This window comes from Cololabis saira, chromosome 11, assembly GCF_033807715.1.
Source record: "Cololabis saira isolate AMF1-May2022 chromosome 11, fColSai1.1, whole genome shotgun sequence".
Taxonomy (NCBI): domain Eukaryota; kingdom Metazoa; phylum Chordata; class Actinopteri; order Beloniformes; family Belonidae; genus Cololabis; species Cololabis saira.
In genome coordinates, this window is record NC_084597.1 from 24,058,989 (window position 1) to 24,084,836 (window position 25,848).

The 25,848-nt window shown below is 37.7% G+C and overlaps 1 protein-coding gene across 1 annotated transcript; it reads right to left on the reverse strand.

The window, feature by feature from the left end:
* Positions 1 to 7,132: 7,132 nt before the first annotated feature.
* Positions 7,133 to 25,684, reverse strand: tbx5a (T-box transcription factor 5a). Its single transcript, XM_061734103.1, has 8 exons — positions 25,529 to 25,684; positions 24,609 to 24,703; positions 23,416 to 23,535; positions 22,329 to 22,476; positions 16,704 to 16,856; positions 13,752 to 13,843; positions 11,986 to 12,218; positions 7,133 to 10,705 (listed from the first exon to the last, which is right to left on the reverse strand). Exons 1-8 carry the CDS (start codon positions 25,670 to 25,672, stop codon positions 10,113 to 10,115), a joined length of 1,578 nt encoding a protein of 525 aa, XP_061590087.1. The 5' UTR covers positions 25,673 to 25,684; the 3' UTR covers positions 7,133 to 10,112.
* Positions 25,685 to 25,848: the final 164 nt, after the last annotated feature.

The window sequence follows — 25,848 nt, forward strand, 5'->3', positions numbered from 1 at the left end:
GCCAGCAAGAACAATATTAGCATTTACCTCCTTAAGGGGCTCGTCCAGATGCTCTGTCGATTGAAACCCACACTTGCTCCTCTTTATTAAGATGTGGTTTTCAGGAGACCTCATTTCTTTGTCTCTTCATTTTAGTTTCGTCTTTTTGAGCTCAGACTGAGCCCTATGACATGATGTCTAAGCTGTCTGTCTGAAGGTTTTCAAAAGGGGGCTTCCAGTCCCTAATGAAAGACATAAAGTTGCAAACGGTTTGACTTTTTGAACAGATGTTTGTGACTCTTTCAGAAAATTGATTTGATTCTCTCTTTGTTGCGGGTCCTCATTCATCTGTGGTGATCTGTGTTTCAGTACATCTTAATAAAGCCACCCCCCCCCCATCATCATCACCACCACCACCACCCCAACCCCCACCCCTACCCTCACCCCACATCTTCCAACTCTTAGGAATGCTCTTGTTCTTGCTCTCTTCTCCTTTGTCATGCGGGGCACCCAGACTGTGATTTGTTTAGGTTTAAGATTTAAGGTTGGCCGAGGCCATGACTCATCATTACTCTGAGAAGACTTGTTTTAATTTTCTCTCTGAAGAAGGAAAAAAAACTGATGTTGGGTCAACTGAAAGATACCAGAATAGGAATTCACTGCTGACTCAGTGTTCTTGTACTAATTTGAGGTTGAAGGCATTATGATAAATAATGCTCGCATATATACATTTCCCTACATGACAACATATTTTATCAGTTAGTAGATAAAAGTATGGTTTCTCTATATTCCAATCATCAGTCAAGATATACACTCATAAACCCAACAAACTATTGATGTACCAGTATTATGTGTCATTCATTATCCAGGCTTTCATTCATTAGACATTCATTTGTTTTCCTTCTGACATATCACCAGATGTTCCACCGCTGACCATGATAACTGAACCAGTGGCCAAAGGTTCAAGCTCCTCCCTTTGAAAAGCTGACCCGTTCTTTAAATGTTTAAAGAGCCCGTTGCATCATCAGTTCTCGCCCACACATGCATGTTTGGGTGAATCTGGAGGAGGGGGGGGGGGTGTTGTGATACATCATGTGTTTAAGCAGTGGAGGGGAGGCCTGGGTTGTACGGGGTTAATGACTGGCCCTTTCTGTGGGCTGTACCGCCTCTCGGAGAGAGGATAAGACTGGCGGTGTAGGGGCATCGAGAGCACAGGGGTCACATCACTCACATCAAAGGAGGCAGGGAGTCTGGGTCATCATGTTTGGCCATGGGGTGGTGGAGAGCGCGGAGGGGTAGTTGGAAGGATTGGGAGCAAGATCACATGGAGTAAAGGGGACAAACAGGCCAAGGGATGGAGTGAGACAGTTGAAAAAGACAAGTAAAACACAGAAACAAAGAGGTTAGTGTGATGACACTATGATTTTCAAGTTGATGTGCGTGTGTGACCTAATTCAAATTTTTTCTTGCTCACTTTCCTTTTGCTTTTTAGCTTTCAACTATATGGTTAACAAAAGTTCACATCAAATACCCAGCACATCAGGGTACGTGTTGGTGTTGGTATTAACATAGTGAAAGGACTGATAACCCGGCACCAGCTGTACAGCTAAACAAAATTCAATACTTTTTGAAAGGGGTTTGTGCTCGAACATATGGTCAAAAAACAGCCTGAGGGTTGGATGTAGCCATCTCAAAACAGCCTTCATTCAGTAAAAATACATTTATAAATATAAGTAAGTTTGACAAAGAAAGTTTACGCTTTACTTTGCCATTAAACTTGACTACAACATATAGCGTTGTATGTGACAGCTCAGTAGCTCTAATGCAGCAGTTTTGGCCCCTCTTGGAATTAATGTTCCCACCTCTGTGATAGAATATCAGCAGTCGTCACAGAACCATCGTACCTAACTATAATCACCATGGAAACCACAGCATCCCTCCTCACTTCACCTGAGTTTCCAATCTGCTGCAGCATGGACTGTTACAGAAAATATTTTAATTTGTCATAGCAAAACATACAAATAATGTCATATTTCTTCTGTTTATTGTTTCTTTCCTTTTCAGCTACTGGAGTTTTGGCAGCTCTTTCAACTGAATGGCTCACTAACGGGGGACAGTGCTCTAATTTTAGTTTAGATACTGTACCTCTAACTTGTATGAACCTCAGCCCTAAGTCGAGGTTCAATGTACATTTTTCACATAACTTTCGATTGCAAGAATATAAAAAATGAAATACTGTTTATTGCACAAATCAAACAACTTCCTGACTGAATCAGTTGAATTCCATTCATTTTACATGTATGGCACCAATTCAGACAGAAAGACAACAAACCCTGAAAAGCTCAGTCCAATGAATACAATTCAGTTAAATCCAATTATATCCCAGCTCACACCATTTTACTGCAATTGAGGTATGATGGTCCAATTCATTACAATTCCAGTTCAAATTCAGAATCCAGAAAAAAATAACCTGACTAAAGAACCCAACAGACTGCACTGAATCTCTAAATCTTAATTTTGGTGCAATCGTTCATTCTGAGCAAGTGTAAGGCAACAGTGGAGGGAAAAAAGAACCCCCCCCAACACAACCCACCCCAGGGGTGGAGGCCATTTCAGGTGTACGTATCATGTGCTGCCAGTTTCTCTCATTTTTAAAGTTGATATAAAATATTTGAAATGTTATTCATTCATTTTTGTCAGGTGTGTTGGAGCAGGTAAACATCTAAAAAATGCAGGGCAGCAGCCCTCTCGGATCAGAAACGGGGAACACTGGCATACAGGAACATCTGTGTGAAGTATGGATTGTAAATCCCGATTTCAAAATAGTAAATAGAAAGCCTTTGCTGACTTCATAAAATGAAATTAGGAGATGACTCCAATCATGGAAAACAATAAAAAACAATGATCGTGGAGGACTTCCAAGTCCAGACTGAAACATTGGACATGGTGGTGGTTAACAACATCAAGAAGAAGGAACTTGTCAACATCTAGAAGAGGGATCATGAGAAGTTTGAAAAATGGAAAGGGTTGAAAATGAAGTTGGTTTGGCCCAGCATTACTTTTGCCATGAAAAGAATTGGCTAGTTCATGCTATTTGATGTATCACAGAATACGTTTCATATAATGTTCTTAAATTGTGAAAAGAGGAAGTTTCTCAAAACTAGATATAAGCCGTTTAATGGCAATTGTAAAAATATGCCACAAAAAAATCTGCTTTTATTGTGAAACCAAACCATGTGGTATACATTTATCATAACAAGGTATTTGAGACAAATTCCAGACACAAAGATATAAAAATGACTGCTGATTGAACATTAGAATATCAAAGACAACCCCTAACCCTAACCCATAAACAAGGTGACAGTTAAATATATATAAACAAACACAATTTTTGATTTTGTATCATTCAAAATATCACATCAACACTAAATTATCCTTTGGGTGAAAAACAAATTCCTGTGAGAAAAAAAGTAGAACATATCGCCACATCTATGTAGCCTCTGAATACATAACTTTGAAAATGATTCACAGTTTCATTGCAAGTTTTAAAAGTCAGTGGCAACACCACTTGGGTTTTGCACGAAATTCAACATAACTGAACTCAGTCTAGATGTAGTAAAACATGATTTACAGTCAAATGCTCCAAAGGGTTAGTAAACACACATGTGTGTAAGAGATTTATTGGGGGGCATAGCTCTCAAGGGGCACAAGATAGGAGGATTACCTAGACTGCAGACATTTAATCCCTTGGATTATCCACTGGATAATAGATGGTGGAAACAATGAAGAGTAATTTCAACATCAGAATTTAATTGATGTTTACTGTTGTCATGCTGTGTTTGTATGTTGTCATTTGCACAATCAGTCTTGCTCCACATACATTTATTCCTTTTTTAACTGAAGTGTTGCGTATAGTCACCCTCTTAAAATAATGACCTAATTCATACTTTCTCAAATTTTCCAAAAAAAAAAAGCAGCAAGTTTGCTTAACTATTTTTTTAATGCAGCTACTGCTGCTAAAATAATATGGATTCAACCTTACAGTTTTTGGTTGTTTCCCCATGACGGTCCAACGGGATGTACTATATTTAGAAACTACCACTACCACCTAACATGAACAGATGGCGGTTTACGCTGCAGATGGATTACATTTTCTGATAATGAGAACTTTCTAAGAAAATGAAGTTAGTTTATTATTTTCATCTGAACTGTGGATGTCACCTATACAAGACACTTTTTTTACTCTCAGTGGTCATGTTACATGGGCACCAAGAAGGCTTCACCTGAAGTCTTCTAACCCTTATTAAATTACTACATGGCCAGAACATAGACAGCTCAGTACCATATAGCAGGTTGTTGAAAATAGCAAACTGTGGAATGGAATGGAATGGAATCAGAAAAAAAAATACCAGAAAGTATGGAATCAGCTAAAAAATAACATGGTTGATGGTAATAGTGCTGCGCTAAACATGTGTACTTCAGAAATAAGATCAATACTATTAGATCCAGCTTTATCACAACAAAATGGTGATTTTAACAGATCTGAAGTGTTGCTTTTACCTGACGAAACACTGGAGAGTTTTGTCCTGGTTGATTCAAAGATGCTTGGTCGAGTTTTCTCTCAACTAAACCCAACAACCTGTCTTTTAGAAAATTGTTTTTATCCAATTAAATACATTTTTAAATAAACAAAATATTTTTTGAGAAATATCAGTCTGGTTTAAGGACAAACCACAGGACAGAGGCAGCCTTTTTAAAGTTTGTGATCTCATATGCAATATATGGACTCACAGAAGCTTTCAATCCTGGTGCTACTGGATCTTAGAGCAGGTTTTGATACAGTAGATCATCACATTTTATTAAATAGACTTAGAAGTCTGGTGGGTGTCTCTAGCACTGTTTTAGAATGTTTTTATGCCTATCTCACTGATCGACGATTTTTTATAAGTATGGATACATGCTTCTCAAGATTCCATAAAGTACATTTTGGGGTTCCCTAAGGATCAATTTTAGGCCCATTACTTTTTAATTTATACATGTCGCCCAAGTGGGATATCATCAGGAGACATTGATTTTCACTGCTCTGCTGATGATACACCGCTATACATCGCTGTGTCTCCTGATGACTACGGTAATGTTCTTTTAGACTGTATTTTACCAATTAAGTCATGGGTGGCAGATTCTTACAGCTTAATCAGGACAAAATTAAGTCTTAATTATTAGCCCTGAAAACAAAAGAGGGATAATTTCAACAAAACTGCAACATTTTAAATCTTGTAAGTGTGTGAGAAAATCAGGACGTCCTTTATGACTCTGAGCTGGATTTTGTTTCACATATTAGAAATGCAACAAAGACAGGATTTTATCATCTTAAAAACATCGCCAGAGTCCACTCAATTGTCTCTCTTGTCAGCACGGAGGTGTTGATGCATGCTTTTATTTCTAATAAAAGAGACTACTGTAATGCTCTGCTCTCTGGTCTACCTAAAAAGAGTATTTCAAGTTTACAACTACTACAGAATTCAGCCGCACGTGCGCTGACGAGGACCAGAAGGCGGAACCACATTACACCAGTCTTAAAATCGTGCACTAGCTCCCTGTCCATATTGATTTTAAGGTTATTTTATTAGTTTATAAATGTCTTAATGGTCTTGGGCCTCCTTATTTATCTGATCTGCTTCTAAACTATGAGCCCTCGTGGACCCTGACGTCCTCTGGTACCGTCTTTTAATTGTTCCTAAAGTTAGAACAAAAACTTTTGGCAAGACCTCGTTCCACTACTACGGTCCTCATCTGTGGAACAGCCTACCAGAGAACCTCAGGGCCGCAGAGACTGTTGACATTTTTAAAAGGAGGCTCAAGACCTTCCTTTTTAGTTTAGCTTATAGCTGAATATTATTTATTTTATTAGTGTGGTTTAGTTTATTGTTATCTAGTTATTTCTTCTTATTTTAACTACTTATTTTTCAATTATTTTAAAATGTACTTATTCTTTTATATTAACTTTTTTTCATTTTGTTCTTAGGTTTGTTTTAATGTTGTTTTTACTTTTTAATATGTTAACTCGAGTGCTTTTTCCTCATGGGATCTTCAACACCGGGGACTATGCCTACTTGGTCTGTGGGGATGTTGCTGTGAGGGTATTAATGTGAGGATATGTTTTTATAACCATGAGTGTGTGAGTCTTTCTATGTTAAATGTTGATTTTATTATGTAAAACACTTTGCCTTACTATTGTATGAAAAGTGCTAAATAAACTTTGATTTGATTTGATTTACAGACGCTATAAGGTTACTTGATTGACTCCACTACAAATTCAGAGGCATCTCAGCAATTCAACATCAGCTTCTATTCTCTATTCTGCCAATGTGTTTACAACAACGGAATCAATGACGACAAAGATGCACCAGCTTACAAAAGAGAGAAAAAGGTGATAGCTCTAACAACCTACCAGCTGTGTTGCAGACATATAAAATCAATTATCCCTCATTTTGTTATTTTTATTCTTTTTGTCTGTAGATAATTGCACTCATGTTTCGATTTGCAATGTTATGTTTAGTTAACAGTTGTTTAAATGGTTACAAACTATATGTACCAACTCACTTGATGTGGGTACGAAGGCCAATTTTCTTGGGAACCACATATCAGCTGGTCTCTTCAGCAGTGTGAAAAGGGCTTAAGATATTTCATGCATGAAATAGCTCTGCTATTCTTGGCTGGGTGAAGATGAGCCATGATAGCAGACTGGAATTAATATAATTAGATGAAAATAAAAACAAAAAAAGTGTACAAAGTGCACAAAAACTATAAACGCGTTACACTTTGTATCTTATTTCAGGCTTGGATTGTATGTTATTGACTGGTGTACTAACAATGGAGTACCCCAATTCTCATATGGGGATAGCTTGTAGAGGTTACAAAAGACCTGTGTGTGGATAGATGGATGGATGCATGTTTGCATCGTCATTTTGATTGTTGTAGTAGTTTTACCATGTTTTACAACTGGTTCAAGCATTTAATTTGACTTGAAGTGAAATGATCAATAAACCACTCAAAACAAAACATTTGCAGAAATTGTGTTTTACAACACTGTGACATAATTGCAATTTTTGACCCTTTTGGCCATAAAAAGTACATTTGGAAGATAAAAACAATACAACACACTTTGTTTATTTTTTTTAATTTATTGCAGATATTCTGTTATGTACATGAATATTTACACAGTTATGTATTTTTGTTTTTCAATCTTATTTTGATACTTTTGACAGCTGTATAGTAATCTCTTGTTTTATGAGTAAGTACGATTAGAAAATCCTATACAATCATAAAAAGCGGGCTATAAAAACTGGACCAACTATCTTTGATATATGAAAGAGCAAGCTGATTTACATAGTTGAAAAATAAATACTATTGACAAAAAACATCCTAACACCTACAAGGACTTCAAAATTAACCTTTATCCACATGTAAAACATACCCCTAACATACACTCAACTGCATGGTGAAACGGATCTTTGATTTGTAATGTGTATCAAGTAAATGTCATTCGCATTTTCAAATTTACATTCTATGTGATGTCTGGCTGCTACTTTACATGTTTGACTGTCTCAAGTGCCATTTTAAGAAATATTAAACATAATATTTCAGAGCCCACACATTCACTGTGTACAAGATGAGACTGCATAAAACACATATTTACCATTTCTCAAAAGATGAAGAACTTATTCAAGATAAGCAAGGTTTTTATTTTGGGAAAATTAGTAATAACTATTATCTTTTAGATGCAAAATAAAATGAGTCTATACTGTTTAATTGCCACACTGGAGTTGGTCTTTAGAAATCAAACTAATGCAAATGTGAATGAAGTAGCACTCTGGTTCCCCTACAGTGGATGACTGCTACTGTAGGATAAGCTCAAGCACACAAAGAATTGACATTTCTTCAGTTTTATAAGTGATGTGTGCCCGAGAAAGTGCTATGAACCAATTTTAAAATAGCAAGTAACAAAAAAGAGATAATGTTGACCTGTTGAAAGATAAGACTAGTTTATCTGTATTATTGCATTTTCCAACTTTTGTGAGCCATATTTAGGAATGCTAAGCATATTTCAGTGGTGTTTACATAGTTAAAAAATGCTGTAAATGCAGTTTTTACGATGTTAAAACATTTTTTATCACTGGCCAGACTTTACCAACTTAATTTTCCGAGTCTGACAGCCCAAGGGTAACTGGTAACTGCATTTTCATGCCCATCTGTAGATCTCTAAATACGTGTGGGTGATTACAACTCTTAAATGTGTTTTGTTGAGTTCTTGCCCACAAGGAGGAGAGAAACGTAAATAACTAAACAGTTATCAACACCCTCATCATGTTACTGACAATACTCAATATGCTGATAATTTTGTTCCTGCTTAAACATTCAGAAGTCACAAAAAACTGAAACACTGTCTCTAACCACATGATGAACTGAGGTATAATTGTGATATACAGTTAATATTAAATGTTCATTTATAAAAAATATCAAGTAGTAAATATGGATCTTGAATATTGGTAATAAAGTTTTACTGTCTGAGTCTCAGTTACGTTTTATTATCAGACACTGTTGTCCTTGAATACTTCATTGACTTCTAGTGACTCACACAGGAGACTACATGTCATATTGGCAATATTTTGTTGAACTGAAGTTAGTGCGTGAAATTTTATATTAGATGTATACTGTACACTTGACAGCAGGTAATGTATCTTCAGGTCAGAAATGGGTAGTATTATATGGGCATGTTTTCTAAATTTAACTTGAGTCCACTGTAGTCCAACATACCCTAGAAAGTGAACGTCATTAAGTAGCAGTTTCGATATTAGATCATCAGAGTAAATATGTTTCAGGTTAAAACTTCTCTTCCCCCTATTCCACCAGTGCTTTAATGGTGCCAAATGTAGTTCTACACTTTACCAAAAAGAAAGAAAAAGAAAATACTGAATCCAAAAATTTACATAATTGCCTTAAGAAACTATCGAATGGGCTACTGCAAGAAATGAACCACCTTTAAGAAAAGCAAGAGTGTATGCAACAGCAGCTAGAAACCTCTGCTTGATAAGTCAAGAACTACACCGTATAACATGATTTCACATTAAGTTCTCAAATATAGCAAAATGCGGGATGATTCTCAAAAGGCATCATGGAAATCACTAGCTCTATGTTCGTACAGATACCAGCCTGATGCAAATAACTCTTCAAGGTGTTGTTGGTGTCATGGTCTGCATTTCTGCACTTCTTTTTGGCAGTGACATTTCTGTTACTTCACTTACTGAAGAGTGAGTCTGCCTGAAAGGTCTTTACCAAAAAAAAAAGAAAACAACAAAAAAACAAACAAACAGAAAAAAGAAAAAAACAACAAACCATTTAACGGGAGATTTCTACCATACGCATACCGGTAATCATTTCAAAATCCCATTTTGGACAGATTTAGGAGCAAGCATTCTCATCCAAGGGCCACAACAAATACTTACAGCATTATCTTTTCTTTCTTTTTAAAAAAAATGTTTTTGCACTGTTACAACTTAGGTAAACTACAAAAAAGTAAAAGATAATGACAACTAAGGCTAATGTGATAAAGAAGAAAAAAACAATAAATTTGTGACATGAATATAAAACAAGTTTTGAACTTGATGAGAAAAAGCTGAAAATATATTCACTGGCCACTGACATCCAAAAGGCAATAAAAAAGAAACACACACATGCAAAAAAGACAACACTGCACAAGAATAGCGTCCAGCTAGAGGCTGCCGGCCAAGCATCCAAAGCATTTCTGTTCTGTTTACTGTCAGTGTTCTCTGCACTTGAGCAGTCCTTGTGTGTGCTCTGGTCCAGCTCCTTTTCATTAATGCGTATGTTGCTTTCTTATGAGTGCAGATGCTGTCACAACTACTTAACTGATAAAATGCTTCCTCTTCAAGTCAACACCACCCTACGAATATCTCGTGTTCCGCATGAAAAACATGGATCTCTTTAAGATGAACAGCCACACATTGTCAAAAATATATAAATATAAATTCACCTACACCCAGCTTATTTTGGTCCTTTTGTGTCTTTTCTTTTCTTTGTATCTGTTGAGTGTGGAAAAAAAAACCTTTGTTTTAGCTGTTCTCACTCCACTCTGGCATGATGCTGACACTATGTACAGAGTGGTACTGGTGTGGCGATAGTGTGCGCGGTATGCCATGTGTGTAGAGGTATTCATTTCCCTGTAGGCCAGCTGTTGGCGACTGGATCCCAGTCCCGGGACTGCACTGGCGGCCCAGAGTCTGATGGGCCATGGAGCTCTGGTACATAGCCGCGTGGTGGCCGTCGCCCAGCTGCGGAGAGGCGTGGCCTCCCACCCCACCCAGTCTGGACACCAGAGACCCTGAAGTGAAGTGAGCGGAGAAGTGCTGGTAGGGTAGTCTCTCCATCGGCTGCATGGTGGTGACGGAACAACTGCCGTAGGGCGAGACGCTGGCCCATGTGTTACAACTGATGTCCTCCAAACTGGGAACAGATTCAGCTCCTTGCGAGGCGCTGGCATACATGCAGGCCTGCCGCTGGCTGGATTCACTGCGGTAGGGCCCAGTGGCGAGGCTGAGGCCCTGGGTGTAGCCAATTGGCCGGTAGTAATGGTCTTCCTCGCTGGATGAGTTTTCCAGATAGGCTTTCTTATAACTGTGCTCACCTGAGTGACAGTCATCCTCCACTGCAGGGAGAGTTACACAAGTGAACAAGTGTTAAAGTGTGAACAGCCAGAAATGTAAAGTAAAAAATGGTTAATGACTGTCAGCTGTGATCAAATGTATATTATTGTCAGCATTTTAATATAACGGTCTTAGTCATATTTGTCTTAAGTTTTTCAGAAAACATGTTCAGTGGGTTTTTTTTAAACTTGAGAAAAATGTGACTTAGGTCATCATTTTAAGAAGGTGACATTATAACAGTCCACTGTTGTCTTTTAACTTTTTTATCGAACACCTAAAATCACAATGAGAATAATTTGAATTAGTTTGAGAGATTTCTAATGGTTTTACATATAAACAAGTACACCTTACTCATGAACTGACTATTAGGAATTTATGTACATGAGTATATATATATATATATATATATATATATATATATATATATCGTGGTTGGGTTTTGTCTTGTGCAGAACACATCGCATGTCTTGATAATATACAGGCATATTTAGACATCCTGGTTTCAAAGGGAGACCCATCACTACAGAAAACTTGTAAGAATTGATATAAGAATTGCTTGTTAGCATTGACGTTTTCTGGCTGACCTATTACAATAAACACCAAAACAGCAGATTCATCTTTGCTTTGTCAATTTGAAAAGTGGCAAATGGTGAACTAGACAGACTTATAGCTCTGTAGATTTCGTATGTCTTTTTCGTCTGTCCTTCCTTCTGTATCGCCTCCAGGGTCTTAAGCATCTTAAGTAGCAATATTTGCTACTATCACCAGATCTGTTCCGCTTTTGAACAAAATAGTTTGCAACGAACGGTAATTCCCGTTGAACGTTTACCTACAGGAATTAGTCCAACTTCAGCCATCTATGAAACGTTTGGTTTAGTCTGATTTTAGTTGGACTAAGAGGTTTACATTACATTTCGATCAGTAAATTAGATAGTATCTCTACTCTACTATAGTAGACTACTATAGTTTCTCTACTACTATCTCTACTACTGAGATACTGATGAAATAATCATTTATTTATGAGTAATGCTGTGTTAATGTACCCAATCAGAGTCTAATAGTGATGGAGGAATTATAAAAGGATAACCTTTGACTCATATTGCAATGTCTTCCGGTCTGTCAAGTCATGTAAGTGTGCCTATCAGCAGTAAAAAAGTTATCAGATGAAAGAATACCATTTCATCTGATGGACTGAGTCCGTCATCGTAAGCCTCAGCGTTAAATACAGGCCAACATTGTTTGATCTAATCATTTTAGAGTCCATGCCACTGCAGTTTCCTACCTTTCCTTTTGATGCAGTGGTATTCTTGGCCGTGCTCATGTGGCAGTGGGTAGGAGCCCGACTGAGGCAGCATGTCCTGTGAGGTGCTTGTGACCCCATTCTCGCACTGGGAGTACTGAGAGCTCAGGGTGCTGGGTGTGGCCATACCCTGGACATCCCCGCCGAACGGACTCTGGCTGGAACCAACTCTCTGTCGCACTGTACTGCGAGGTACTACTGGATACTCCTTGGTACTATGTGCATAAACACAGACACGAGATCATAATTATCTGCTTGTGAAGTTGTAAGATACTACTGCATATGCTACACGTGTCCAGAGCACTTAGTGGTTTAAATCTGTACATTTCAGTCATCACAAGATCTGGTCTCCAAGACAATCAGCAGCCGCTCTCACCCAGGACACACAAAGACAAACTTGTCTGGGGAAAACGCTTTTGTAAAAAAATGCAGCATTTACTTCAATCATATCTCTGTACACACAATCCATCAATGCACCATTTTGCTTTTGGTTCTTTGATTTTAGGAATAGCTTAAGCTGAAAAAGCAGTCTGGCTTTGCAATAAGCTCTCCCTAAAAGTGGAACCAGGAGTAGATGTGCATTGCTTACTGTACTAAAAAAGCTTGGACAAAGGAATGCAAGACCGATACTGTGGTTTGGACTCACACCATAGTCTATTCACAGTATTTTCAGGTTTTGATTTCTGGAAGGCATGTTGCTCTAAACATTGCATTTAACCTTATGTGTGTTTGGTACAATTTAGTATTTAGGTTGTTATTTTGTTTGAGGTTTTTTTTTATGTAAGTGTTCAGCAATTTTCCGCTGCAACATAAATCACATTTGTCAGAAGTTAAATATCAGAATGACCTTCATCCTGTAGCTCAGGAGGAAGGTTCCAGAAAGAGTTCAGGATTTTAACACCTTGAAAAACCAAACAACCTTTACAAGTTTTGCCTGATTTGGGATTTCTCATTTGGAAACCTTGTCTGTTCTTGCCTCCCAAAACGAGGGGGGCTGGGTTTTGCAAAACCAGATTTTCTCCTTTGAAAAAGTGTTTCCCATGTAGTATGGACTCATGCTCCCTCCCTCATCTGGACTGAATAACAGAGCAAAGTGGCGTGTGTACGGCCTCGACTCCCTGTCCAAGCGCTATCCACTAGTTCAACACATATGTACATACATGCACACACACACACACACACACACACACACACACACACACACACACACACACACACACACACACACACACACACACACACACACACACACACACACACACACACACACACACACACACACACACACACACACAGGCAGCAGACACACTCTCTCACACACACACACACACACACACACACACACACACACAGGCAGCAGACACACAAGCAGTTGGAACATCAAGCACTCTGGAAGAAAGATGTTACAGCCATGTTTCAGAGGTTCTGCCAGATCAGCCATAAAAGTCTTTAGCATGAAAACTGGCCTGCGATCAAGAACTACACTTACATCACTGAAAATAACACTCACTGAAACTAACACTCACGACTGGCTTGCATTTGGGGGATTGGGGGATTAAAGAGGGGCTTGTTAAGTGACACTGTGACCAGGATGTCAGTAATTCCTGCCTAATTGAAGTGACATTTATCTACTTATCTGACATCATTCAGCATGTGTAAGTATTTCCACATCTCAAAGCCCGGCATCAATTAAAGATTACGAGCAACATATTTCAAAATGAACAAAAGATCAGTTTAACTGGAGCTACCTTTGCATTCTGGACATCCGGTGTAACTCCATATCATCACTTCCACGGAAGCCTTTCGCGAACGGGTTGTTCTCGATCTTCAGCTGGGTGATCTGAAGTGGGGGACAGGCTTTCTGTTATAAACATACACTGAGCAATACAAGCCAGTTGTTGTGGAGACTGTGTTGCTTCATCACAAGAATCAGAGCAGAATTTTAAAATGTGCATCAATATTTTCTGTCAAAAAGGGTAACTTTAATAGTACTATTTTTCAGTAATTGCAAGATTCTCAGACAGATAATTTATCACAGCTTTTCAGCACAAGTTTATGGTTTTAATGTTGACAGAGAAATACTCCTTTACACTTATGAGAGAAGCATTTAATCCACTTCTTTATGTTTTGGTGTAAATGTCTTTGCCAGTACGAAGTATAGCAAATGTAGACTTTCTTTTATGAATAAGCCCAGAATTATCTGCTTAATCCCCCAAAGAGGTCAAACACAATCTAGGGATATCCCTCTCCTGAGCAGTGGTTTCTGGCAGGTAATGAGTTGGCAATTCTGACTAGACTGGAGATTTCTATGCATGCTGGCTGACACCTAAACATAACCTTGTAAACTCTATTATGCGACACTCTGGAAGCTTCCTGTTAACTCATGCCGCCAGGCAAGTCCCTGATCCTCATTTCAATATTTTTGGAATAAAATAATGTTTAGAGTTCTTTATGCCCCTTGACACTCTAGGCAGTAAATGACCATTTAAAAAATGTTACAGTCTGACCTCAGTTATCAGGCAAAGAACATCAAATATTTAGAAAAAATCATGCAAATGTACAGAGGATGTAAGTGCAGAATGTAAATTTGATCCAATTGAATTTGGGGACAAAAAAACAAAAAAACAAAAAACAAAAAACTCAAGACAACCAGACAAAACTTAAATACTTAAAACTAAAGCTTAAAAAACTTTAACTTGCCTGTATGCCTAAACTTTGCTGAGTAAAATAACTGAAACCTGTATAAATATATTTCCAGATGCACTGGGCTATTTTAGAAAAACAAAAAGAGGGAAAAAAATCACAAATGTGCTTGAAAATGATTTATTAAATATAATGGAAAATCAAGCTATAGATTTACTGACATGCATCTATTTTTCCAGTTTCACTAAATTCTTAAGAAAACACACTTCTTTAAAAACACACACTTTGGAAAAAATGTTTTAATTGCAGCTGTGACAGGAAAGACTGGAAACCTGAGACTTTGACCATTTTCATTAGCCAACAGTCTAACAGGTGAATTGGACACATGCCTGCAGCCAATATTGCTCTGACAGATGTCTGACCGTTTGATTAGACAGTTGTGGGTTAAAAACGCCTGCAAATCAGAAATGCTTGTTTTTCTGCAGGTCTGGAAAGCCCCAATAATTAGCCCAGGGTTACGATCTCAGCCCCCAATAACATCTTTGAAAATAATGAATGGTTTCTACAGAATACTGGTCATTTGTGCTTCCTGTTCCCAGAGGTGCAGAGACTTCGGATTGGCTGCAGGGACATTATGAGCCCTCGCCCCCTTTTCTCCAATATTCCCTAAACTAGAACCATGAAGGCTCGCATGGCTAAATGATGTTTAACAGACGCTGTTTACGGATATTTGTATTCCCAAGATTTCCCCCCTTTCTCCTAAGAAATGTGGAAAGAATAAATAGTGAGTTTTATCCTTGTTTTTTTATGGAGTCTAAACACTGAAATTAAACAACGAGGTTTGCAGCCTGGGGATTTTTTATTTATTTAACTCTAATGTGATGCCATTAAGTCTCAGTTTTCTAAACTGTTAAAATGTGAAAAACAAGGGAAGTTCCAAGTTTTCAGGTTTTAAACAACGAATTTGGCGATAAGGTCAGAAGTTAGAGATAATTTCCTGTTTACTAGGATTAATTCCTTAATACGTTCCTCGGAGCAAAATGGAAAACTGAATAAAAAATGAAGACTCTGAACTTGCATTTTACATTATAAAATAAAGAATATTTTGAAAAAAGTGGAGGCTAAACATTTTTCCCCATGCAGATATGGCGTTTTAAAACGTTTAAACCAAAAACGGACCTTTTGCGACCTACCGCCTTCTGTTGCACCTTTGAGAGTTTGTGAGAAAGTTAAAATAAATAAAGAGGGTGTTATAGAGGTTGGCCTAAAGTGTGCAAATAAATAACGAGTTATTGTTACCCTATACTACACACAAAGAGAGTGTTTAAAAAAAATATTTATAGCGCAATAAAATTGTAGAACATAATAACACTATTGATTCCGCAGTTTTATTATTATTATTATTATTATTATTATTATTGTTATTATTATTATTATTATTATTATTATTATTATTATTATTATTATTATTATTATTATTATTATTATTATTATTATTAGTAGTAGTAGTAGTAGTAGTAGTAGTAGTAGTAGTAGTAGTAGTAGTAGTAGTAGTTTTATCATTAGTTTGATAAGATACTAAAGTATTGGGAAAGTCATGCCGGAGGTTTATCCGGATAATCTGCAGCTTGTCTCCTTCTACAAAGAGAGGCAACTTGCCAAAAGTCACTTAAGGTCAGACGTCGTCTAGTCGGGTATCTGAAGTTTTCCCTTCGTCTGTCAGTAACTCCGTGTGATATCAGTGATTTTCAGCTGACAGCGACAAGACTTTCCTTTAAACTCGCAGAGGACCGCGTCTTTGATTTTCTCTCATCACTATAAGGACTGCGGAGAAAGTGGTCAACGTTCAATCAAAGGTTTGACGCACATTTCAATAACTCAAAATGACAACTAGATCTTCAAAGTTTATGCATTTGAACTGGTGACATCTTAAACTGCGTTCGGGTGTTTCAGGAAAGTTTCTTTCGGTTAAATGCACTTAGGCTATAACAAAACAATTTCAGGGCGCATGTGTGAATTTAAAGTGGACGGAAATCCAAAACAGCAAAATAATTTACCTTATGGTTCTGATAGGACGTGACCGCGATGAAGGCTGTCTCCGGGAAGACGTGGGTGCAGAAGGCCGTGTTTTTGGAGCCAAAACCGTTATTCTCGTCCGCTTTCACGATGTGAATCCTCGGCTGATACTTGTGCATCGAATTTAATATGATCTGGAATAAAGAGGGATTACAGTTAGGCTATACAAATATTAAATTATGTTAATGCCACAAAACTCTTCTTTTTTTTTCGAAGCAAGATGATGTAAAATAATTTAACAGAGATGTTGTGCACGCAAAAACTGGAATTTCAATTTAATGCGCTATGGATGAAATCACATTGTATATGTTTATGTGTTTTATTTCTTTCTTTTATTTAATTTAATTGATTTTTTCTTTATTTTCGTAAGAGGTCGATAATTAATTTTATTGTATCAGCAAAGTAAACCCGGTAAATTTTGGTAAATTACCAGACTAACTCATTAATCTCAGATTTTTCTTAGCGCTCTATCAAGATGATTTAGATTTTGTTGAATAATTCGGCTTATTTATTCAATCAAAAGGAAAAAAAAACGTTGATTGAAATGTCAGTGGGTTTATCTTAAGTCATTAAATGAATATGTGTCTTTTTCAATTATTTTATTTTTTTTTATCTGGTGAAATGCATGAACATTTTCCTCAAAATGTAAACAACGGTAAAGGTCTGACTGGCTCTAGATTTCCCTGAAATAAAACTTTCTGTGTAAGTCTTCATGGTGAACTGGCTCATTACTAAACTCAATTTCTTACAGTGTAATTTCCATGGTAACGGTTTGGGACGGATTCAGTAACTGACATAAACATCCCCTCTCTGTCTGTTCCTCTAACCTGGTTTGTTCTCAGTGATGATCAGCTGCTCTCTTGCCAACATTAAGATGCAAATTACTCTGTTGAACTTCAGCCTTGAACTTCTCCTTTGAGGTCTCCTCATTCATGGATCTCAAGTCTAATTGTTTTGACAGATCAGGGAATTGTGCCTATCAGCCTTGAAAAAAATGTAATGCTTTATTATTATTATTATTTGCATCAAATTCTGATACATTCAAAGATAAAAATAGACCTCTCTTCTGTCTCCCCTCTGCACTCCTCTCCTCTTTGTGCGTACTCTTGCCCCCACCTTCCTCTCCCATGCATCCCCCCTATCTCTTATCTTGAAGATTGTTTTTTTATCTGCCTTTCAGTGCCATCACCAGATGAGACGGAGGATTGCCCTGACCTCCAGTAGCTACATGTGGGGGCATCCTGCAGCATTGCACAGACAAAACCCAATATTTCCTCAGAGTTAAATGGACCATAGAGGTCCGCATTGAGTAGAAGACCATTATTACTTCTTAGCTGAACTTGATATCATTTCATGCTGGTGGTTTGGGTAATAACTAGGAACAGGGTACAAGTTCCAATGTCTGCCAATGCATCTTGCACATGCAAACTGTTTAATGGACATCTCTGACCCATACAAAACATATCAGTGAGAATAAGGGTTCAGTGGCTTACATAAACACAGCTGATATGTGGTTGTCAGATGTTGTGTCAGTATTGTATCAGATATATATTTTTTGTACCACAGTACCATTCTGGACCTCTTTGGATTTATAAATATAACAGCTATGGCAGGATTTCTCAATACTTTCCAAGCACAGAGGAAAAGTAGATTCAACAAAATCATCTTCTTTTGCATCCATTTATAACTGTCGTATTTGTTGGTGTGCACATAACTCCACGCAATCCAAGACAAGGCCAGCAATGCAAACATGTCATTCTGCACAGTATAAGCTAAAAACGTCAGCCTCAGAGGCGTATTACAAGCTGCATCCACATCACACTCTGGAAAATAGCATGGTCCACTGACCGCGAGTTCCCAAAGTCCATTATGTGTGCAAGATGGTGGAGGGGGCGCTGCGTTGGTAGGGTGTAGCTGCAGACCACCCACTGGGACCTTAGCCCATGCATCGTCTTCGTGGCCCAGTTGCTGTATCTCTGCCCTACCCCAGCCCCCTCCAGTCCCCCACCACACCTCCTGCTCCCAGCCTCTAGATGATACTATTTAATGATAGTGAGGGATCACTCTGGGTCCCACGCTGCTGCCCTTTGCTTTCAAGTACCGAAACATCAGAGAGTTTCCCCGAGCCTCAGGATTAGCAGCCTTTGTACACCATCATCTATTGCTCATCGCAAACTGCCATCAGAATATAAACAGTGCGATCTTCGCACTCCACCCTCTTGGCTGAAACATGTGTGGGAAGACAAGGAGACGAGTGCGGGAGAAAACTGAGGAGAACAGATGAATAACACTGAGGAATATTCTGGGAGCCAAGAGGGAGACCAAAGCCAAAAGTGCAGCTTGGCATGAAATCTAAGAGGAAAACAACTTATATTTAGGAACTCACATACTGGAATAGCACTAATTTGGTTAATGATTTTGTAAGAATGATACCAAATAGCAGTGATAAATAATAATACCAATACTAACAAGCAAACAAAAATCTGGGCATAACCAAAGAAACAGTGATATATATATAGTTTTACTATTTAAAAGGTAAACAGACACAATCAGGATAAGGTATCAGATTACATAAAATTATTTTATGTGTTTTCTTTTTCTTTGCTAAAAAAAGAGTGTTTTAACTTACTTTGAGTTGAGTAGTTAAAAAAAATTACAAGCCAGTTATGCAGGTAAAACCCCCCAGAAATGAAACATCAAAGTGGGAAAAAACAAAAACCTCTATTCATCTGTATATTGCATTTTTGTAGTTATTTTACATAACTGCTTTAGGATACTATTACCAAAATGATAGTTTATGATGTTGGATGACTCCCTTTTTTTCTAACGTTATTCAATACTCGTGCCCTTAAATCAACTACACCATCTTGTCAGTGAAGTTAAATAAATCACAGAACTGATTTTGACCTCAGAACTATGACATCATCACCTCATAAAATACCACACATGTTGTTAAAAATTGTAAACATATGATCATAACATAACAGGTAGATAAATAAAGGATATTTCACTTTAAGAATATTTGGTGTCGGGCAGCTGGGTGGCACATAAAGCAAGCGGCCCATGTACTGAGGCGACAGTCCTCCTGCAGTGGTCGCAGGTTTGAGTCCCGGCCTGCGGCCCTTTGCATGTCATCCTCATTCTCTCTCTCTACCCCCTTCCTGTCTATACTTCAATTAAAGACCACTAAAGCCACAAATTAAAAAAAAAGAATATTTGGTACCAACAATTATTCTTTTTCAGGACGGGCGTCTAATTCAGTCTGAGTTTATATAGTTAATTTAATAGTATTAACAGTTAGACAGTTATACAGTTTAATTGTATAATAAAGCACCACAGAGCTAAAATCTTGCTTGTCTCCTGAGCTGCCTAACTCGGCCCTGCTCAGTCCGCTGACCTATATCTAATTTTGCAGACATTTCTAGTGGAAAAACCTCAGCGCCAAGCCTCCCCTGAGCTGGTCTAATTTACATCAGCAATATGTTTTGGTCTCAAGTCTCACTGCTAGTAATTATAAATCATCTACAAGTTATTTTAACCAGCTGGACCAACAAGCTGATGGAGTGTGCATTTCTGGCCAGCCATCAGCATTTCATTTATGAATCCCCTGGTGCTGTCTCCCAGCATGAAAGAAGGTGAGCCAGGAACCACTGCAACCAATCAAAAGCGCACTTTAAACCTGAATTTACAATGCTGCTCAATGAGCTCAAGTTCCATTTTGCCAGCTGGACTTTGGCAAGGCAACAGTCTATAGGTGCCATGTGGAAAGATAGTGGTTTCTGTGTGTGGAAATATACATTTTTGCTAGTGTCACTTTAGATGTTCTGCTTAATGCAACCTAATGATATTCAATAACTATTTAGGATGTTACTGGCTCTTAAAATACTTGTTAATTTGCAATTAGTTAAATGCATTTAATTTCAATTACTGTAGCACATGATTATGTTTTAAATGTTATGCTTGTGTCTCTAAATGTCTTATTTACAGGGGAAAAACTAAATACAACATTTTTCTCACCCTTTACCACAGAGTTGGACAATTTTACACCTTTAATAACTTAATTTAGCTGCTTATTTTCCCCTTAAAAACAGGCCTGCCATTGATGCATCTTTTGCAACCTCCTAATTGATTTTCCCTTTAATGATCCAGACTGTTGTAAGAAGGTGACTATTTACTTTGTACAACAAGATATCTAATAAGGCCACAATGTGCCTATCAAGTCAGAATTTTATGAAATCTTGCCGCCAGCAGGACTGTTTGTTGATTAAGTAAGTGATGTTTGTGCTCTCTGTTTTGGGTACTCAGGAATTACAAAAGCCAATGGGGCCAGAGTGCAGAATAATGAGTAGCTATAAGGCTAGGAAATGGATACCATACTACCTGGTAAGGGGATAGGAGAGGTAATGGTGTAATTGTGTTATTTAAAGAAGAAAAAAAAGGCCTGACTGCTCCTTTCTAATCATCTTGAAGGAGGTCTACAATATATCTAACAGTTCCCAGAATAAACCTGGACCACAAGAAAAAGACGTTCCAGGGCACTTTTGCAACAAACACATTCAAATCAAGAATATTTTTCTTTTTTTTTCTTTCTTTTTTTTCACAATTGTCTCTACTGAAACTTTTTAATACAATATCACTACATTTTTCTGAATGCTGGGGAAAAAAGCCATTACAAGAAATGGCATTAGCTGGAAGCAATGATGGCATATTTATGGTACGTAAATATGTTTATATTCTTCTTTTAAGGTTTTAAAGACATCAAACTAATCAATATATTTTTGCATATTTACATCTAGTTTAAAAAACGTTTAAAATATATTGGACGTTAAATTTTGACAAAATTTGACAAAATTTGATACACACATGTATATATATATATATATATATATATATATATATATATATATATATATATATATATATATATATATATATATATATATATATATATATATAGAGAGAGAGAGAGAGAGAGAGAGAGAGAGAGAGAGAGAGAGAGAGAGAGAGAGAGAGAGAGAGCGAGTACTATTTAAAACTTTACAGTGTTTTTAAATAAGTTTAAAGTACTCTGAAAATGTGTTTAGTCTCCAAATAAATTTAATAGACACCATCCTGCATTAAAGTTAAGACTTGGCAATGAAAATAGCTCAATTTTTTTGTTTCTTCTAGGTTTAGAAGGAGTTGTATTTTCATTTATTTTTCATTTTTTTAACAACTGATAGTCTAGGGGTTAGAGTTAGCTAACATATGAACATATATTACTACTACTACTACTACTACTACTACTACAAATATAATAATAATAATAATAATAATAATCACAATTATTATTATTATTATTATTATTATTATTATTATTATTATTATTATTATTATTATTATTATTATTATTATTATTATTATTATCATTATCATTATTATTATTATTATTATTTTCTCCCTCATTGAATGATCTGCTATGAAAACTCACGGCTTTTAAGTGACTCATGAAAGACTCAAAAGACACAGCTCAAAAACCATGTACACACTGCACAAACGCACGACCGAAGCGCGTTTACAGACACAAACGGCATGTATTTGAATAATATTTAGGACCAGGCACCTACGTGTCCGAATGGGTCCAGGTGGTTGTTAGTCAGCTTCAGTTTCTGGAAGGAGACGAGCTGCCTCATCCAGTGCGCCCCGGTAGCGGGAGAGTCCGGGTGGACATAGAGCCTCCCGGGCATGGCGGGCTCAGCTTTCCCGGTCACAGACCTGACGCACACATATACATGCTGTTAGGACTTGGGGTGACAAACGTAGACGCACACTGCAGCTATGCAGGCGCTACAACGCCTGCATAATAAAATGTTAATGTACTTGCAGGGGCGTTAGTGCAAAATAATCATTTGACACCAACATTATTCTCGCGCTTTCAGCCCTGTACTACTGTAGGCTACTATACATTGTGCAAGCACAGATTACACGAACCCAATAAAACTTACTGAGATCAAATCTGAAATAGTAAAAATAACTTGAAAAATAATTTACAGTGCACTGTCATTTAGGGATTTCTTGAAAACTGAACTGACACTAGACAATTTACCAACAATGAATTAACTCCTTCTTAAAGTTTTATTCTGCAACTCCTCGTATAATCGTGTTGTTTGGACTTCAGAGTGCAAGAACAGGTACAGGGGTATGTTATCAGGTCCATGGCAGAATTAGTTCCCCTATTTAGAAGGCTACAAGTCACTATCTGCATTATTATCATGCAACTATATCCTCGTCAAAGCACGCTCTTTTAAAGCCAATGACCCAAATAAAGGCATTTCTGCCCAAGGTCAGAAATCAGCACAATGATAAATAACCATATTTGCGCTAAAAGGTGACCAACTGTTAACTTCAGGGCGCATGTGGTATGCCGTAGTCGAACAAGCCATCAGCATTTATTTCACACCGAAAATCCAGCTCCGGCTCAAACATCTCCAATTCTTGCCAACAGTTGCAAACGGTGCGGTCCATAATTTTAGAGCAAGAATTTACTCACGTATGAGCGCTGTCAATAACAACATAAATGTTCCTGTTGGAACTGCCTCCAGAGAGACTGTAGGGACCACCCAAAGATTGTATTTCTTTCATGCTTTCTTTCTTTTTTTACTGTGTATCAAAATAGAATAAACGAAACATTTCTGCTTCAGAATGTGTGCCTACCATTTATTGTCGGCGAATTTGTATCGATGATCATCTGCGGGAACAACATCCATCAGGAGAATATATTTCGTTTTGGGGTTTAATCCCGTAACCTTAACCTTGAAGCTGGGGAACATTCTCCTGCAAGAAAAACAAAATTTCAGTAAAACTTTATGAAAAGTGAACTTCAAACACAAACAAACGCAGACACGGGGACATTGGAGAGATTTCAGGGCAGGGGCCTTTCACACACACACACACACACACACACACACACACACACACACACACACACACACACACACACACACACACACACACACACACACACACACACACACACACACACACACACACACACACACACACACACACACACACACACACACACATATTATTATGAAATAATAATATTAAGTAAGCTGGAGGAACAACGACGCAAGGGAGGGAAGCTGCTACGTCACGTCACCTCATGCCAAAAAAAGAAGAAAAATGATTGCCAGGAATATAATGATCATCTTTCTGTCTTCACAGGTGGAGATTATAGTAAAATCGGGTAAATTATTAGTCTTAATAATTTATAGTAAGCTGCACGTGTTATTTGCCAGGAGGATACACCAGTATCATCATGCATATGTATGTTCACACTCGTTATGAGCTGTTTTGACGAGATACAGTCTGCAGGCGAGAAGACACACTCTCAGTCCCTGTGCAACAGATGGCTGCATAAGTGTTGGGTCACAAAAAGTGTCTGCATACAATTACGCGCGCAAACATCAGATACCTGGAAATAGTTGCAAACGGCAGAACAGCCCGTGCCTCCAACATATTATTATTCCACCGAGCACAAAATAAATAAAATAAAAACATTAAAAAAATAAAATAAAATGCAATGGAAGCTTTCTTGTATGGTGTCTGTCCGAGGGAGATGGGCCGGTGGTGTTACATTTGACTGGAAGAACCAAAATCTAGGTTGTGCACTGATTTGCTCAGCGTCTCGCAGAGGCTGTTTGTCTGTCACTTATTTTTGGTTTGCAGTAAAACCATTTATTTCCAACAACCCTCTGGCTCCCAAATAAAAAAAGCAATAAATAAACAACCCCCCCAGAAAAAGATATTATCTTTCAGCCTGCTCTCCATTTGAAATAAATACCTCACAATCAGAACTTGCTCACTGCAGTATAAAGTAATCACGTATTAATAGATCCTCTTACCGTCCGGCTTTGGTTATGATCATTTCCGTGCCCACCTCGTGAAACTTCATCCACAGTTCCCTTTCGTGCAGGTAGACCTTTATTCCCTCCATTCCCTTCAAAATAAAACAGCTCATAATATTGTTACCACGGTCACACTTTAAAGCTGATGTGTCATTCACTGGCACCGCGCACCAATAACAGAATACTTCAGTGCGAATTTAAAGCTTCAGGAATGAGACAAAAACTCAGTTTGAGTTTCATTCTTGGAGAAAATGGTCTTCAAACAGTGGCATGGTGTTTAAAGTGACAAGTTTGAGCCGCTACTTTATGAAAACTGTACACACATCGCCTATAATGAAGTTGGACGGCTGCAACTCATTTTAACATAAAGAAACAGCTTTGAATAGGTACATTTTGTCTATAAGTCTAAAAGCATATGCTAAATAAAATATATAGGCTACATTACGTAATCTAAAGTTTATAATTAAAGATTTCTATGTAAACTGTCATTAACTTGAGACAATCCCTTCTAATAAAGACAACTGTTTGATAAAGCCAGAATTCCTGTCAGACAAATTTCAATAAAAATGCACCCATATTTTTATTGGCTATTTGGATCTCTATTGGATGTTAGTTTTGACCTAATTATTTTTACTAGGATAATACGCTCTCAATCAAAAAAAAGAAAGAAAATAAAGTCTTAAACAAAAGAAAACTGCTAATTTGCTTATTTAGAAGAACTTTACTGGTAGGAGGAATAGCAGAGCCAGTTAAGTCATGAATAAAAATAGCAGACTTATTCTCCCAATACTGTACGTGTTCTTTTCTAAACATCCACAAAATACGATTTGTTACTTGTGTAAATGAATACGCGTGCAACAGTTGATGTGTGGCCGGCAGGCTCTGGCGCACTCTGGGCCCTGCAGATGCGCACGTACCTGCTGAATGTAAGTTGTCTGTGACGACGGGGATTTAGTGGAAGTCCCGTTCTGTTTCTCTGGTTTATTGTCGTTCTGTAATTCCCTTGAATCCGACTCATCCGGGGAGTTTTGGAGGACAAATGTCTCCTCTTGGTCCGCCATGACCGAAGCTCCGAAAACTATGGAGGCAACTGGAAAGACCAAAGATGTCAGCGTCTGGGGCTCCAGACTCTTGCAAACAGAAATGAAGGCCGTTTTTGAGCAAACAAATAAATAGACAGACCTTTTTGTGGATGAACAGAAACAAATACATGCAATTATTACATTGTGAGACTATA

Excerpts from the sequence above, each read along its gene's own strand:
- tbx5a (XM_061734103.1), bottom strand. The coding sequence starts at position 25,672 with ATGGCGGACCAAGAGGAGACATTTGTCCTCCAAAACTCCCCGGATGAG. Across the intron at positions 24,704-25,528 it reads AGACAACTTACATTCAGCAG|GGAATGGAGGGAATAAAGGT; the intron begins GTACGTGCGCAT and ends TTTATTTTGAAG. Across the intron at positions 22,477-23,415 it reads AAATTCGCCGACAATAAATG|GTCTGTGACCGGGAAAGCTG; the intron begins GTAGGCACACAT and ends TGTGTGCGTCAG.